We start from the raw sequence: 14,009 nt of genomic DNA, 5'->3' as shown, positions 1-14,009 counted from the left end.
GCACCGGGAATACCTGGAGAAAGTGGTCTAAGTCCTCAATTAATATAGTATGATTATTATTTAAAAATATACGTTGATAAGTGGTCAATTACTGACATAAGAAAAAGTATGGCTCGCATTATTAGCATAATTTTATTTAGCAAAGTACAAAAATTGTAAACTGTGTTCAATGGGAATCGCTATATGTATGTATAGGCAACATGTATAAAAGATCAACAATTTGTCAAGTTCTATGGCTCTCTTGGATTGAACTTCTGGTCTAGTCCTTGCCAATGTTGGCCTCAGTCTTGCGGTACTCGGCCCAGTCGACAAATCCATCGTTGTTCAGGTCCATGGACTTCAGCACATAGTCAATGGTCTCCTCCAGAGCCTTGTCCGTGTACACCGATCCGGACTTGTGATCATCGGGCTGCTCCGTTTGGCCCTCGACTGGTGGTTTCTCGCTACTATCTTTGACTAGAAAGGTAATGTACACTTTAAAGCTCCGCTTGGCATGGTTAACTTGTTAGCTAAGCTCACCCGAAACCGGAAAATGTGTTCTAGTGTCTACAATTCTACTTAATAGAGGGATTAGATGTGGTGGTCACCTGTGATTTAAAGTTCACTTTATTCGCTAATTCGGCATTACTTACAGAGATTTGCATGCGTCTATATAGTAGGTTTCAGTTTAAAAAGACGAGATTTTCTTCGCTTATTTTTCTGCATAGTTTCATTTTCTTTTTGTACAAAACAAACGTTTACACAATCAGTCTGTTTTTTGCTGCTCTAAAGTCGCGCTTAAAAATTAGTTCATATCGAAAAGTAACTAAAATTATGACAATCGAAAACAAAACGAAACAAGGCGGCTGGAATTGCACAAACCACTCGAGAGATTCGTGAGAAATAATATTCGAAAATGCGAATCTTTTGAAAAAGAGTTCTGAGAAGAACGTTTAGTTACAATTTGTTCAATGAAGTTCTCCGATTGGAATGCTTGCAGCATGTTAAGTAAATTTCATTCAAATTTATCTAAGAAGTGCGCTAAAATCGTCGACGTGGTCGACGTAATTTCAGGGTGTTTTGGGCAGAAACAGGAGTATGTGTTGCACGTCACAGAGCGCGGGACGAGGACATGGTTTTATGTATGTAAACTGAACGCATCTGGGTGACTACTAATGAACCGGCTGCTGCTGCTGCTGTTGCTGTTCGTGCGGCTGCTGCTGTTGCTGCTGCTGCTGCTTCTCGGCGGCCTTTTGCTGCGCCTTAATGAACTCCGGATAGTCGATGTAGCCGTCGCGCGAGGTGTCGTCCATCTGCAGGATGGGATCTATGAGTGCCACCAGCTCCTCGTCGGAGAAAACCTTCTCCTCCACGTGCGGCTTCTCGCCGTTCGGCTGCTCCTTGCTGCCTTGCTCTGCATGGCAATGATTTGTTATGGCGGATGCGAGATGGATTAGCATGAGATTCGAGCATGACCACAACCATAACCGGAAACAGCCCAGTTTTATTACGCATATGCAAAGAAGTAGAACAGAATAGTGGTCAAACAAAACGAAATACAGAAACCACAAACGCAACTCTAACCAGCGAACCAGTTTAAAAAGCAGTAGCTATCTTACCGTGCCAGTGGATCAGCGATTTGATCAGCTCGCAGCCGTCCAACTTGTTGTTGTTGTCCGAGTCGTGCATCTTGAAGTAGTGGAACTGCAGCTCAGCCTCGGACATCTTGCTCGTATCGATTGGCACTTGCATGTGCTCCTGGATGTGACTGAAATTGAAGCAGTAAGGTTTGGTATTAGATCCAACTGATCGTTGATTTGGTCGAGGAAATACTAGGAGATCAGTCCCGAAATATTATGTGAATTCTATATCTTATTTACTTTCAATATGGAACTTTTGATATATAATTTCTTAAATTGCGAATGGAAAAATACTCCACATCAAATTGACTGTATGAAAATGTCACTATGCCTAATTTATAGACTTCTTTACTAATTCAAGCCTTAGGTTTGAGGTACAACAAAATACCTCCCTTCACTTTTATGATTTATTTATGACATTTTTACTCATATACCCCAAAGCTCCATTGATGGATAATGATTGCCAGTGGCAGTGATAAGATAGACGGGCACTTACGCGCGCTCCTGCTGAATGTTGCCGGTGTTTAGGACCTGCTGCGGTTGCCCATGGTGGTGGCCACCTGCCTGCTGGTGGTGCCCCTGCGGCGGCTGTTGCTGTTGCTGCATCGTCGGTTGCTGGTGGATTGGCTGATGTTGCTGCTGCTGCTGCTGCACAGGAACTTGCTGATATTGGACCGGTGCCTGCTGCTGCACGGGAACTTGAACCTGTTCGTATTGCTGGAAGTCGGAGGCCTACTAGTTAATTGTCTACCATTCGGAAATCCGCTTCTGCACTCACGTATTGCTGGGGCGGCACACCGGGCGCTGAGTGGACCTGTTGCTGGTACTGCGGCTGGTGGTGCTGCGGTGGTGGCGGTGGATGGTGCTGCGGCACCTGCTGCGGCACTTGTTGCTGCAATATGTGTGGGTTAATTGCCTCATGGGCGAATGGGGGTGATTCAAATCACTCACATAGTGCTGCGGATTCACGCCGGGAGCGACGCGCTGTCCGCTAGCCAATCCAACCAGGATTAGGGGCAGCAGCAGCTGAACTGCTGGCAATTCCGTGGCGCGCATCTGCATGGAAGTGCTGGATTCTGGCGGGGATCAGATCGGATCGGTTTGGGATCTATATCGCTTCTGGTGGCTCTGTAATCACCACGTCGCAAAGACAAAACACACACGTACACAAATCGCTGCTTCTTCGCCGCTGGCCATTCGCAGCGGGCGACAGCTGATTCACAGGTAGATGCGGACATTCGCCACGAAACGCGTGTAAGGCACGGCCACACTGCGTGCCTGTGTTAGGGGTATCCACGTGCATCAATAATATTACCAACCTTAAAACCGAAATAAGAAACTCATAAAACGACTTGATGCTTCCATTTAACAACTCGAAATTTAATAAATCTAATATGTGTACAATTTCACCGTTAGAGGTTTAGTACTAGTACCCCACTAATATTTAACTCAAGGAACACCCCAAATGCAGTTGGGCAAAATTAGGGTGTTTTAAAGATTGAAGCTACGGTCTACCGTGGACACCCTGTAAAACTTCTCTTCGTTTTCAACCAGCAAATTGACTGGTTCAGCGCTGCTCAAAATAAAAAGATTTGAATATCTCGACCAGGGAAATTGCTAAATAATGGTAAGAATGCTGTTGCCGAAGAACCCGCAACCACTGCGAGTTAATAGTAGTGCTTGCACTGCCCTTGCCAACACAAAATACAGTGCACGTGCGGTGGCCATTCAACCTAACCCCACTTAATCCATTTTTCCGCCAAATCCACAGGCTGCTGCACCCAAGGATATTGAGAAGCCCCATGTCGGCGATTCTGCCTCTGTGCACCGCATCCGCATCACCCTGACATCCAGGAACGTGCGTTCGCTGGAGAACGTGTGCCGCGACCTGATCAACGGTGCCAAGAACCAGAACTTGCGCGTCAAGGTGAGGATTTTGCGTCCAACTCAGGGATTTAGGGGTTGCATTTACCTGGAGGCTTTGCGTTTCCTCAGACGCTTAGCCTAGTCATTAATAAATGCTAGATAAAGTGCCTGAATCGGACATTATTCCCGCACTGATTGACTCCAGAGCAGGAATATCACATGGTTCAGGCTACAATACCCTTTTTCATTAGGAATTCCCTTCTAATTCTTATATATTCATTCATTTTAGGGCCCCGTGCGCATGCCGACCAAGACCCTTCGCATCACCACCCGTAAGACTCCTTGTGGTGAGGGTTCCAAGACCTGGGATCGCTTCCAGGTGGGTAATCTCTTATACTATGTATAGTAACAAACGGGCGGATCTGATATCGTGGTTGGGCATTCAACCAGTCGCTCCACAGTATCTATGATTTGCCCAGATAAAACGTATTCTCATAGTACAACTTGTTGGTATTTCCTCACACTTTGCCTCTCTGAATACGACAAAACAAATTAATATTCACTCAGCTTTTAGCTTACCAATGAAGCTGCATATTAAATCAATATTACATTATTCCAGATGAGAATCCACAAGCGCATCATCGACTTGCACTCGCCCTCTGAGATCGTCAAGAAGATTACCTCCATCAACATCGAGCCCGGCGTAGAGGTTGAGGTCACCATCGCCAACTAAAATCGGCAGATGCCACATTTTTACACCTCGGAATGTTTGGCGTTCAAATAAAAACAAAGAACTTTTTCCAAACACATTTGGTCAATTTTATTGTGCGAATATTGGATTACTTTACTGGAATGTTTTTGGTAATGGAGTGCTTCGAATTACAGGGGGCAGTCTAATAGTAGTCGGGAACTGGGGCGCATGCAATCTTGACAAAGTCTGCGTACCGCACAGTGCTATTGTTGTTCACATTGGCCTCCCGGAAGATGTTGTCCACCTCGCGCATAGACAGGCCCTCTCCCCAGTTTTGGAGTAGATTACGCAGCTGTCTGGCCGAGATTGTGCCCTTATTCTGCGGATCGGCAGCTTTAAAGGCGGCAATGACCTCGTCCGGCAAGCTCTCCACTTTGGAGTGCTGGTGCATGATGTCCAGAAAGTCGGCGAAGCTCATTTTCCCATTCTTTTGCTTCAGATAGGAAACCAGTTCTTGAATCGTCGGCGAAAGACCCAAAGAACGCATAATAACCTGATGAAGTTTATACCATTAGTATGTGTTTTTTTCTGGGGTGGGAGCCCAACTCACGGTTAGTTCGTCCAAATTGTTGATTTGGCCCGAACGGGCGAACAGATAAAAGCACTCACGGAACTCTGGGGGTTACAGATAAGAAATGTTTTCGGTATGAAATCATCAATACACATAGATTCGCATATTTACCATCAATGTCCTGTTCTTTAAAGTAACGAGCCTAAAATAAAGTTCAGAAGTAGAAAGTTGCATAAATACAAATGGTTAATGAGGGCAGTCGAGTGGAAAGTGCAGTTATGAATCGAAGAAAGCATTTTCTGTTTAAGTGAATGGCTTTCGTAACTCACCATTTCTGAGTTTTTATATTGTACTTGCAATTAGTTGAATTAAGCTAACGAAACCATAAATAAATACAGTAAACAATAAGAAAGAGTTAATAAATAAACGGAACGTAGAACTCAAACAGGTAGTAGGCCAGTGTGACCAATGAGTTGTGAACCGTTGACGGCAAATTCTAAACACCACATTTATCTGTAGTAAGACCGTATAACTGTGGGACTCCCGGTAATTCAAATTATCCAGCTTAAGCGAAGACCTTTTTTTAAATGAATTTGCTTTCAAAAAGTTGTTTGAGATAAATCTAAATGTAAATTACAAATAAAATTTCATTCAAGGGCTGTAAAAGTCGACTATCAACTACCTGTTAACCATATCGTCCTAGACCTCGTCCATCACGTAGTCGGAGTTGTACTCTAAGGAGTACAGCGGGTTTGTGTCCTTTAGCGACCAGAGCTTGATGGTCCAGTCAATGGACGAGGTTAAGAAGAGGTGGCCAAGAGGTGTCCGGCGACAGCTGGTTGTAGTGCGTGGATATGCCAGTGCTAGGGCCAAGATGGCGTTCGTATACCTCGTACACCACTGCCCATCACCAGGCTGTTGATCTAGTTGGCCAATGGGCAATTGTGCGCATTCTGGGTGCCCACCATCTGGATGCAGTAGACGGGATGCGTGTGCACCGCGGCACTGAGGGGCGTGCGCTGGATGGGCGCGCGCTTCTGCACGCGATTGTCCCACAGCACAATATGGCCCGAATAGGTGCCGCCGAGGATCAGTTCTCCGACAGTATGATCATCTGCTTCTGCTCCTCCGACAGCTCGTTTACCTCCTTCTTCACTTCGGTCTCCTTCTTGATCTCGAGGGGTGTGATATTCTGACGGCATCTTTGTCACATTTGTTACTATTAAATTAAAATCCAAATGTTTGATCACCTTTTATATTAATATTGTAGGAAAATTGGCTTCTATTGGAATCATCTTCTTATAGATGAAATAATAAATATCTTAAAATGATTTTTTACCCATACGGGTACACCCAAAATAAAACAACATTTTCTGTTTGACTTTAAAATGTATTTACCTTGCGACACAATTACACAAGTCAGAGCACATTGTTGTATTTAAATATTAAAACAACATTATTTAGTTATTGTACAATAAAAAATATCTGCTTCCCTTTGCATACAAAAAATCTGAAACTGCACCTGATGATCTTAAAAACTAAGTACGTCCTCATCAAACAAGAAGTTATAGTATATAATATATGCGTGCGAGCCCCGGACGGCACCGCTTAAATGAATTTGTGAACATCAAAACTAGAAAGTATAACTTAAAGAAGCAATATGCTAATAATTTGTGTCCAAATGTTGTAGATAGTCGAAATATTAGTTGTATTTGTGGGTGGTTAGGTCTGTAGTTGTGGTTGGATAGTTTAAGCGCCGTTTCTGCCCAATGGGCTCTACAAAAGCGTTTCCGTCTGATATACACGAACTGGTAGGCATAAGTACGTTGTCGGCACCCTTGCCCTTGCTGGTTAATGCACATTGATGATGGACTCACGGCCCTTTCCAACGCCCACCCAGCGGACGGGCACGCTCAGCTCGCTCTCCAGAAACCGGACGTAGCTCTGGGCATTCTCCGGCAGCTCCTTGAAGTTGCGCACCTCCTCAGTGGATGTCTGCCAGCCTGGCAGCACGGCGTACTCCACCTCGATGTTTCCGAGCTCGGCAATGGTGCCGGGGAAGTGGTCAAGCTTCTCGCCATTGGGCTTCTTGTAGGCCACGGCCACCTTGATCTCCGGCAGCGTGTCGAGAATATCCAGCTTGGTCAGACAGATGCACGTGTAGCCGTTGACCAGCGAGGTGTACTTCAGCAGCGGTATGTCCAGCCAGCCGCAGCGACGCTTCCGCTTGGTAGTTACGCCGATTTCGAAGCCGCGCGTCTGCAGCAAGTCGCCAATATCCTGGATAACGAATGGGGATCGTAAGCAAAACGGTTGGAAGGGTATTTACAAAGCTACTACTCACATTTAGCTGCTCGGTGGGGAATGGACCATCGCCCACTCGCGTCGTATAGGCCTTGACCACGCCAATCACCTCGCCAATCGTCTGCGGGGGCAGACCCAGGCCCGTGAGAACACCGCCAATGCTGCAGTTGCTGCTCGTCACATACGGGTACGTGCCGAAGTCGATGTCCAGCATGGCCGCGTTGGCGCCTTCGACCAAGATCGTCTTGCCGTTGCGCAGGGCGGTGTGCAGGAAGCAAATGGTGTCCTTCACATAGGGACGCACCTTATCCGCATAGTCCTTGTAGCGGGCCAGCTCGGCCTCTACGTCCACGTTAATCGATGGGAACAGGCGCACGTGCGTGGCCACAATCGACTTGAACCTAGGTGGGTGTCAAAGAGGGCGGTTAGAATCTAGGTTCCCCTAATTCCCCCGGCCAAAACTCCTCTCACTTTTCGCTGAACAAATTGAAGTCGCCGAGCAGCTCGCCCACTCGGATGCCGTTGCGGGTAGCCTTGCTGGAGTAGGCCGGACCGATGCCCTTCTTGGTAGTGCCGAGCGACTTGCCGCCCTTCTCAGCCTCCTGCATGCCATCCACATGCTGATGGAAGTCGAAAACCAGGTGGGCACGATCCGAGATGATCAGCCGGTTCTCTAGGTGCTGCAGCCCCTTGGCTTCGTTCTTCAGCACCTCGTCGAACAGCGAGGGCAGGTGAATGACGACGCCGTTGCCTGCAAATGTAGAGTTCATGTTCTTAGTATTCGTTCTTTTTCCGGGCGCGACCCATTTGAAAAGTCCCTGCATTCAATAACTAATAAATTACAAACTGCAGTTGGCAGTCATGTGACTGCAGGGGTCTCTAAATCTTAGTTTTATTGCCGTGAAACACATTTCTGTAAAAATCCAACTTAATAGGGCCTTTTCTTTTTTAAAACTAATAAACAAAGCAAAACGGGATAAATGTGTGTCCCAGGAAAAGTAAAAGCAACTATCAAGTTCTTAAATTTTTCAGAACTTCTTTGTGTTTCAATGCTTTTATATCAGTTCTTCGTTAATCGCCTAAGTTATCGTTCAATACATGGACTTTACTTGATGGTCCTATAAAAAATAGTCAAGATAAGACGTTCTTCGATCAACTTTAATGTCACATAAGAAGTGCTTAACAGCAAAGAGATTTGGCTGCCCTTAAAGACTGATTTCAATAGCGCGAAGAGACATTGTTGCATAATAAACGAAATGAGTATTCCCATTGCCCATCCATGGAACCAATTCGGATATCATAATGCCCAGACACGCGAGCCGGCTCAACGAACGGGGTCGTTTTGAATTGAGTTCCGAGCGGCTAGGAAATTAAAAATAATAAGTTAATTGCCTGATTAGAATAATTTTCCGTTTCATGTATGTGAGCCTCAGTTTTTTTTTGTGGTCGAGTGTCATAAACGATATCTGAATGGCAAAAGCTTTCGGGGAATTGTGGTGGTTGTGGGGATTCGCTGGCTTGGTGCGGATGGTTCTGACTATCTCGTAAATTAGTCTTGTGACAAACGATGACAGTGCAGACGGCTTGTTGCTCTGTGCAAACAAACCAACCCCAACCCCACCCACGACCACACACCCTGCTTGCAACATCGATTAAACTTTGACAAAGTTGCGATTATTTTATTGACAAACTGGCGACCTTGGCGTTGACAGCCGGTGACGTCACTGCGGCACTGGCTGGCACCCAGGTAATATACATTTTACATATCCCACGCTGATTTAATTATCTCAATTGCTTATCTACAAAAATAGAATAGAAAAAACCTTTCGTTTTCACGGCCAAACGGCGTACCAAAGTCGAAAAACAGACCAACTGACCCGCAAGCCAATGTCAATGATGCACTAAATCTCTGCCAGAAATTCCTTGCCTACATCTGACTTTCTATATATCGGACTATATATATGCATTTGTTTGTATATAGCACTATGTGCATATATATGTTCGATACGTTCAATTTCACTTCGCTCAGAGCGAGTGAAAACTAAAAGCAAAACAAACGGACAACAGACCGTATATTTACGACCTACACTGTATGCGAAAATTCTGTAGATATGTATGTACATACATATATTTAAATAATAGATAAAAACAAAGGGGAATCGCTGGCTCATTTTCATTGACAATTCTTCTCTATAAACTCTGCATATTCGTTCTAATATTTTAGTCAAAAGATTCTATAACATGAAAAGGATCACGAAAAATAAAAAGTTGGAAGCTAAATGTAGAAGATGATGGGATTCATACAAGATACTTTATACAATGACCTAAGACTTCTTTTTCTTCATAATTTTTACAGATCCTGGCCTATGTACAATATACCCCAATCCAGCATCCCAACTTACCAATGACGGAAACGCACTTCTCGTTCACAACTCCACTGGGCAGGAGATGGAAGTCGAACTCCGTGCCATTAGCCACCACAGTGTGTCCAGCGTTGTTGCCGCCCTGTGGATTGGAAAGGTTGAAAATGTAGTTTCCCAGATATACAATGTATGGCTGTTGATATACAAAATTAGCAATATTTGTTTTGCTTTCGTTTGTTCGACGAGCGAGACGAAAAACAAAAGCTTGGGGGAAAAATAAATAAATATTATAGCTATATCTTGCAAATTGAACCACACAGAGCCCATCGAAAGGGGTATCTACATATGTACATACGTATTTGTCCCACGTGCCCACAAATATCAAATGACAATAAACGGAAAACGTTTCCACACATACTATTATAACTACGACCATTTCACGTAAGCACTCGAGAAATTTAATGTGTTTTTCCGTTTCATTTCATTTTGGCAACTGTACAAAAAATGCCTACATTTCGCTAATCTAACGAATTTGTTTTCTATAAGAAGAGACCGACCGTCAGGAGAATATGAAATGGGTGATTAGCGGCAGCAGAAGAGTGAAAATTCTGGAACCTTCACAAATGATTGCTAAAAACCAAAAACAAGATAATCAAAATGTTTACGCGGTGCCAAGGAGAGGGCTTATACATATGTATGTACATAGCTTATAGTCCGGGTCTATGATAAGATACGGGGAAATGGCGAGATCGCAATCGGCGCGCCTTCACATGCCCTCGAATCGAGTTCCTGGCCTTTGGAGACGCAGTATGAGTAATTCAGAACAGATCATTTTGAATTACATACATATAATAACGATCCAGTAAATCGGGAAATCACCCACCACTGGGGGCGTGTCGTCGTGTGACTCAATGCGATTATCAACTGGGAATGGTATTATATAAGGCACACTGATAAGACTTCGATTCTGCGGACCAACCACAATGATGGTTTTGAGTCCACTTCTGGCCGCATATCGTCCATTGAACTGCGTAGATGGTTTCGAGAAATCAACAAGTGGTCGAACATAAACAACCCGTTACTAGCACGCAATGCTCTAATCCTACGGATGTTTGTACAGCCCTCCCGAGTTCTCAAAACTATAGATAACTATGAACGATTGCATTTCCAGAGATTCTATGACCAAGACTCCAAGTTTATGCTGAATGATGTTGGTCGGTTGGCGGTTATGTAAACCAGGCGGTCTAGCGTCGAGCGGCCAGCACAGATGTGTGGAAGAGGGACGGGGATAGGAATTAACGTCAGCCGCGAAAGAGACGGCCGCTCGCAGAGAGAGAAGGAGAGAGCACCAGTGACGAATTCTGCTGCGCCAGCATTGTTGGCAGAGATGCTGACGGAATTCTAGTGCTGTTTGCTATTGGCTAGTAAAACATTGCTTGGTGGGACATTTGTGAATAAAAGAGAATTAGCTGATTTCTGTTTAAATAACTAGGCAAAAAAATCTCAAACTGAACTACAATGCATAGGAAGTTCTTCAAGCTTAAAAAATAACAGAAGAAAGTTTACCTAGCTGTTTCCCTTTGAGATCTAATTCGGGTAAAATGATATAAGTTATTTAAAAAGTTTAGCCTTTAACACAATTATGGAAAGAATACCAACGAAATGATACTTTCTTGTTTGATATCACTTACATAATATTTTTTATAACTAATCGTTTTCTTAGTAACAACTATAAGAACAAGAAAAAATGTATCTGCAAAATAGATATTTTTATTTTGAATTGCTTTTGTCAGTGAACCATGCTAACTACACCTGCCGACTAAGCTAGTTACTGACCTCTGAAACAAGCCAGATTTCGCGTGAAAACCGCTGCGCCCGCAGCACTACGGCATACAGACCAACACATGGGAACGCCAATGGAAGTGGGAAATGGAGCTCAGGAGGGGGCAGGGGAGAGGAGCACACATGCGCGCTCTGCACGAACACTTGGACAAACAGGCTCACGGACGGACGCACACAGACGCAACCACATGGCGAGATGGCAGAATTGATAAATACAAATGGGAAAGCATGCGGCGGCGGCGGCCGAAAAGAGCGATAGCGAGTCTCTGTCGGGTTGGAAAAAGGTGGCTCATCTGGTGAAATACGCAGAAGCTGGGTGGCTGGCTGACTGGGCTACTGGGTGCCTAGATTTGGATGTCCTTGGGCAAGGATATCGCGCGTTATCAATGGCGATTCTCCTGATTTGTCCCTACTTTCGGTTATGCCCTCTGCTCACCTGACACCTGCAGACGATGTCCACATCGGAGGCCAGCATGTCCACCACTTTGCCCTTGCCCTCGTCGCCCCACTGGGCTCCCAGGACGACGTCCACCTTTGATTTGTACATCTTGGTGCGGCCTTGGTGCAGCTGCTCGTAGTGCGTGCCGTTGGTGGCGCTGGCTGACATTTCCCCGTAGTGGAACGGAACAGATCGGATCGGAGCACGGACACGGATCTCGGGCACTCGGAAGTCTTTCACGAACACGTTGTGATTACTCTCTGCTGGCAGCGCTCCACCAGCATTTGGCTATAAAACAAACAGAGGGTGGCCTGGTGCGGGCGAGCGGTCCTACTGCGCGCGCCATTTGTGCCCGCCGCTCGCGATGGTAACACTGAACGCGTTGCGTGGGTGAGGTGTTTTGGTCATATTAAGTCCATTACTGTTTATTTACAGTTATACTTTTATTTAAGTATATTATTTATTTTAATTAATTGAGTTGTTTTTCATTTATATAAGTATTTTAAATCTCTCATGTCTTTTTACATTTAAAGTACTTGAAAAATATATTATTATTCTCTTTCCATTGATGTTCGTAGTTGATAGGTGTATTGTTTAGTGTAAAACGAATTTTTGTAAAAAGACTATTTAACTCCTTAAAACGTAAAATATTTAAATATGTTTGTTCCTTCATGATCATATTTTATATATATATATATATAGTTATTTGCTAATAAATTCATATGTAAAAAGACAAGAGAAATTGCGAATGCATTTTCAAATTAATCCCAACTCTTGTAATATTTGAGTCGTATAACTTGTCTACAAACAACTGAGATTCCTTAAGCAAAATGAATACTTATAAAACCTTATCCAATTGAAAAGCCGTTACTTAACGAATCATGGTTACGGCCACACTACAGCGATCAGCTGTTAGCGACCGCATTATTTTGTTTATTCCATTTTGTTTGACCATGTCGGAAGCCGATGAAAAGTGTCACTTGTAAGTAGTTAACAAGTAATATTAATTATAGCGGTGTAATATATAATAAATCTCATGCAGCTGTCGCGAGGTGTCTTTTAAGTACACCTGTCCCAAGTGCAATGCTTTGTATTGCAGTGTGGGATGTTACAAGTCCCAGGAGCACCTCAAGTGCTCCGAGGCATTCTACAAATCCTGCATTCAGGACGAACTGACCCAAAACACGGTAACGCAGGAAAGTCAGGAGGACATGCGGAAAATATACGACATACTGAAGAGGATGAGAGAAACGGACAGTGGTTTCAATCCCCAGGACTTTGATACAGATGGCCTGGAAAATAGTTTGGACTCGGATGGAGGCGAGGAAGGAGAGCCACAAGAAGATGAGGCGGAAGAAGACGTCACCGAGGGGGACATACTGGATGAAGACCTGGAGGAAGACATAGCAGCTCGACTGAAAGGCGTTGATATCAACGATGCGGATGAAGTTTGGAGCCGGTTAACTACGGAGGAGCAAGATGAGTTCCAGAAATTGATCACCAATGGAGATATTATGAAGCTTATGCCAGACTACAAGCCCTGGTGGATCAAGCCGAAGAACTCTAAGATTGTGATTATACCTACACCCGAAGAGGCTGCCAAGAAAGAGAGCTGTGTTCCCGAAATTTGCGGGAGCATAGCCAAATTCTCCGATATATGCAAGAAAACTCCTTCTCCGTGCCTGCACTACAACTTGTGGAACATACTAAGCGCCTACGCCTGTGTGGCTCGTTTCTTTGGCGGCGAACAGAGAACCAATGCCAGCGAGGCAGTGGCCCACCTTGTCAATCTCAGCGCCACCTTAAAGTACGGCACCAATTTCGAGGATGCTGAGGACGCTATTGTCTCCGTCGAGATGGAAGCCATCACCACGGGCAATGGTCCTGCCGGCGCGGCTGCAGTTGGAAGTGCTGCAGGAGGTGCTAATTTCCTCGTCGAGAACAGGGAGCAGCTGCAGCAGGATGCCCGCCAGTTGATGGCTACGAAGGAGCACAAGTTGGCCGCCCTGAGTGATGTTCTCTATCTGCTACAGCAGACGAAGGCAATCAGTCGCCGTAAGAATGTCCAGGAAGCCGAGTTCCAGAAGCTGTTCGCATTGGCCAGCGGAAGTGTGCAATTGGATCGCACCAAACTGGCGCAACTGGTTCGGAAAATCGAGTTCATGCTGTCGTATGTGGCGCGAGAAGAAGTCCTTTGAACAATCCTCTAAAATAAACATTTCAAAATAATCCTGGTTTTATATTGTCCACAAAATTAGAAGCGGTCTACTGATGCTGTACTTTTGTAAAAAGAAACTTAAATGTTGGATCAATC

At 44.7% G+C, this 14,009-nt stretch overlaps 5 protein-coding genes across 6 annotated transcripts; 2 read left to right on the top strand and 3 right to left on the bottom strand.

The window, feature by feature from the left end:
- Window positions 1-113: 113 nt before the first annotated feature.
- LOC117143579 (G-box-binding factor) lies at window positions 114-2,828 on the bottom strand. 2 transcript variants are annotated; one of them, XM_033308327.1, is made up of 5 exons: window positions 2,571-2,828; window positions 2,398-2,511; window positions 2,116-2,336; window positions 1,599-1,747; window positions 114-456 (listed from the first exon to the last, which is right to left on the bottom strand). In XM_033308327.1, exons 1-5 carry the CDS (start codon window positions 2,679-2,681, stop codon window positions 260-262), a joined length of 792 nt encoding a protein of 263 aa, XP_033164218.1. In that variant the 5' UTR covers window positions 2,682-2,828; the 3' UTR covers window positions 114-259. The 2 variants fall into 2 exon arrangements, with proteins under 2 accessions (XP_033164218.1, XP_033164217.1); XM_033308326.1 differs by lacking the exon at window positions 114-456 and adding an exon at window positions 571-1,393 and having other exon boundaries at window positions 2,571-2,825.
- Window positions 2,829-3,136: 308 nt separating this feature from the next.
- Window positions 3,137-4,272, top strand: LOC117143581 (40S ribosomal protein S20). The gene is made up of 4 exons (XM_033308329.1): window positions 3,137-3,246; window positions 3,391-3,546; window positions 3,775-3,864; window positions 4,105-4,272. The coding sequence occupies exons 1-4, from the start codon at window positions 3,244-3,246 to the stop codon at window positions 4,216-4,218; spliced, it is 363 nt and encodes a 120-aa protein (XP_033164220.1). The 5' UTR covers window positions 3,137-3,243; the 3' UTR covers window positions 4,219-4,272.
- An 8-nt stretch (window positions 4,273-4,280) lies between these two features.
- Window positions 4,281-5,220, bottom strand: LOC117143580 (calmodulin-like protein 4). The gene is made up of 4 exons (XM_033308328.1): window positions 5,077-5,220; window positions 4,919-4,949; window positions 4,787-4,851; window positions 4,281-4,729 (listed from the first exon to the last, which is right to left on the bottom strand). Exons 1-4 carry the CDS (start codon window positions 5,077-5,079, stop codon window positions 4,379-4,381), a joined length of 450 nt encoding a protein of 149 aa, XP_033164219.1. The 5' UTR covers window positions 5,080-5,220; the 3' UTR covers window positions 4,281-4,378.
- A 1,038-nt stretch (window positions 5,221-6,258) lies between these two features.
- Window positions 6,259-12,018, bottom strand: LOC117144102 (adenylosuccinate synthetase). Its single transcript, XM_033309120.1, has 5 exons — window positions 11,693-12,018; window positions 9,454-9,556; window positions 7,523-7,802; window positions 7,092-7,452; window positions 6,259-7,027 (listed from the first exon to the last, which is right to left on the bottom strand). The coding sequence occupies exons 1-5, from the start codon at window positions 11,861-11,863 to the stop codon at window positions 6,599-6,601; spliced, it is 1,344 nt and encodes a 447-aa protein (XP_033165011.1). The 5' UTR covers window positions 11,864-12,018; the 3' UTR covers window positions 6,259-6,598.
- A 573-nt stretch (window positions 12,019-12,591) lies between these two features.
- On the top strand, window positions 12,592-13,924 carry LOC117145096 (zinc finger HIT domain-containing protein 2). The gene is made up of 2 exons (XM_033310614.1): window positions 12,592-12,677; window positions 12,738-13,924. Exons 1-2 carry the CDS (start codon window positions 12,649-12,651, stop codon window positions 13,891-13,893), a joined length of 1,185 nt encoding a protein of 394 aa, XP_033166505.1. The 5' UTR covers window positions 12,592-12,648; the 3' UTR covers window positions 13,894-13,924.
- The last annotated feature ends 85 nt before the right edge of the window (window positions 13,925-14,009 follow it).

The sequence above is a fragment of the Drosophila mauritiana genome, chromosome 3R, assembly GCF_004382145.1.
Source record: "Drosophila mauritiana strain mau12 chromosome 3R, ASM438214v1, whole genome shotgun sequence".
Classification (NCBI taxonomy): domain Eukaryota; kingdom Metazoa; phylum Arthropoda; class Insecta; order Diptera; family Drosophilidae; genus Drosophila; species Drosophila mauritiana.
The sequence above is the reverse complement of the archived record's forward strand: the minus strand, read 5'-3'. Positions and strand labels throughout refer to the sequence as shown.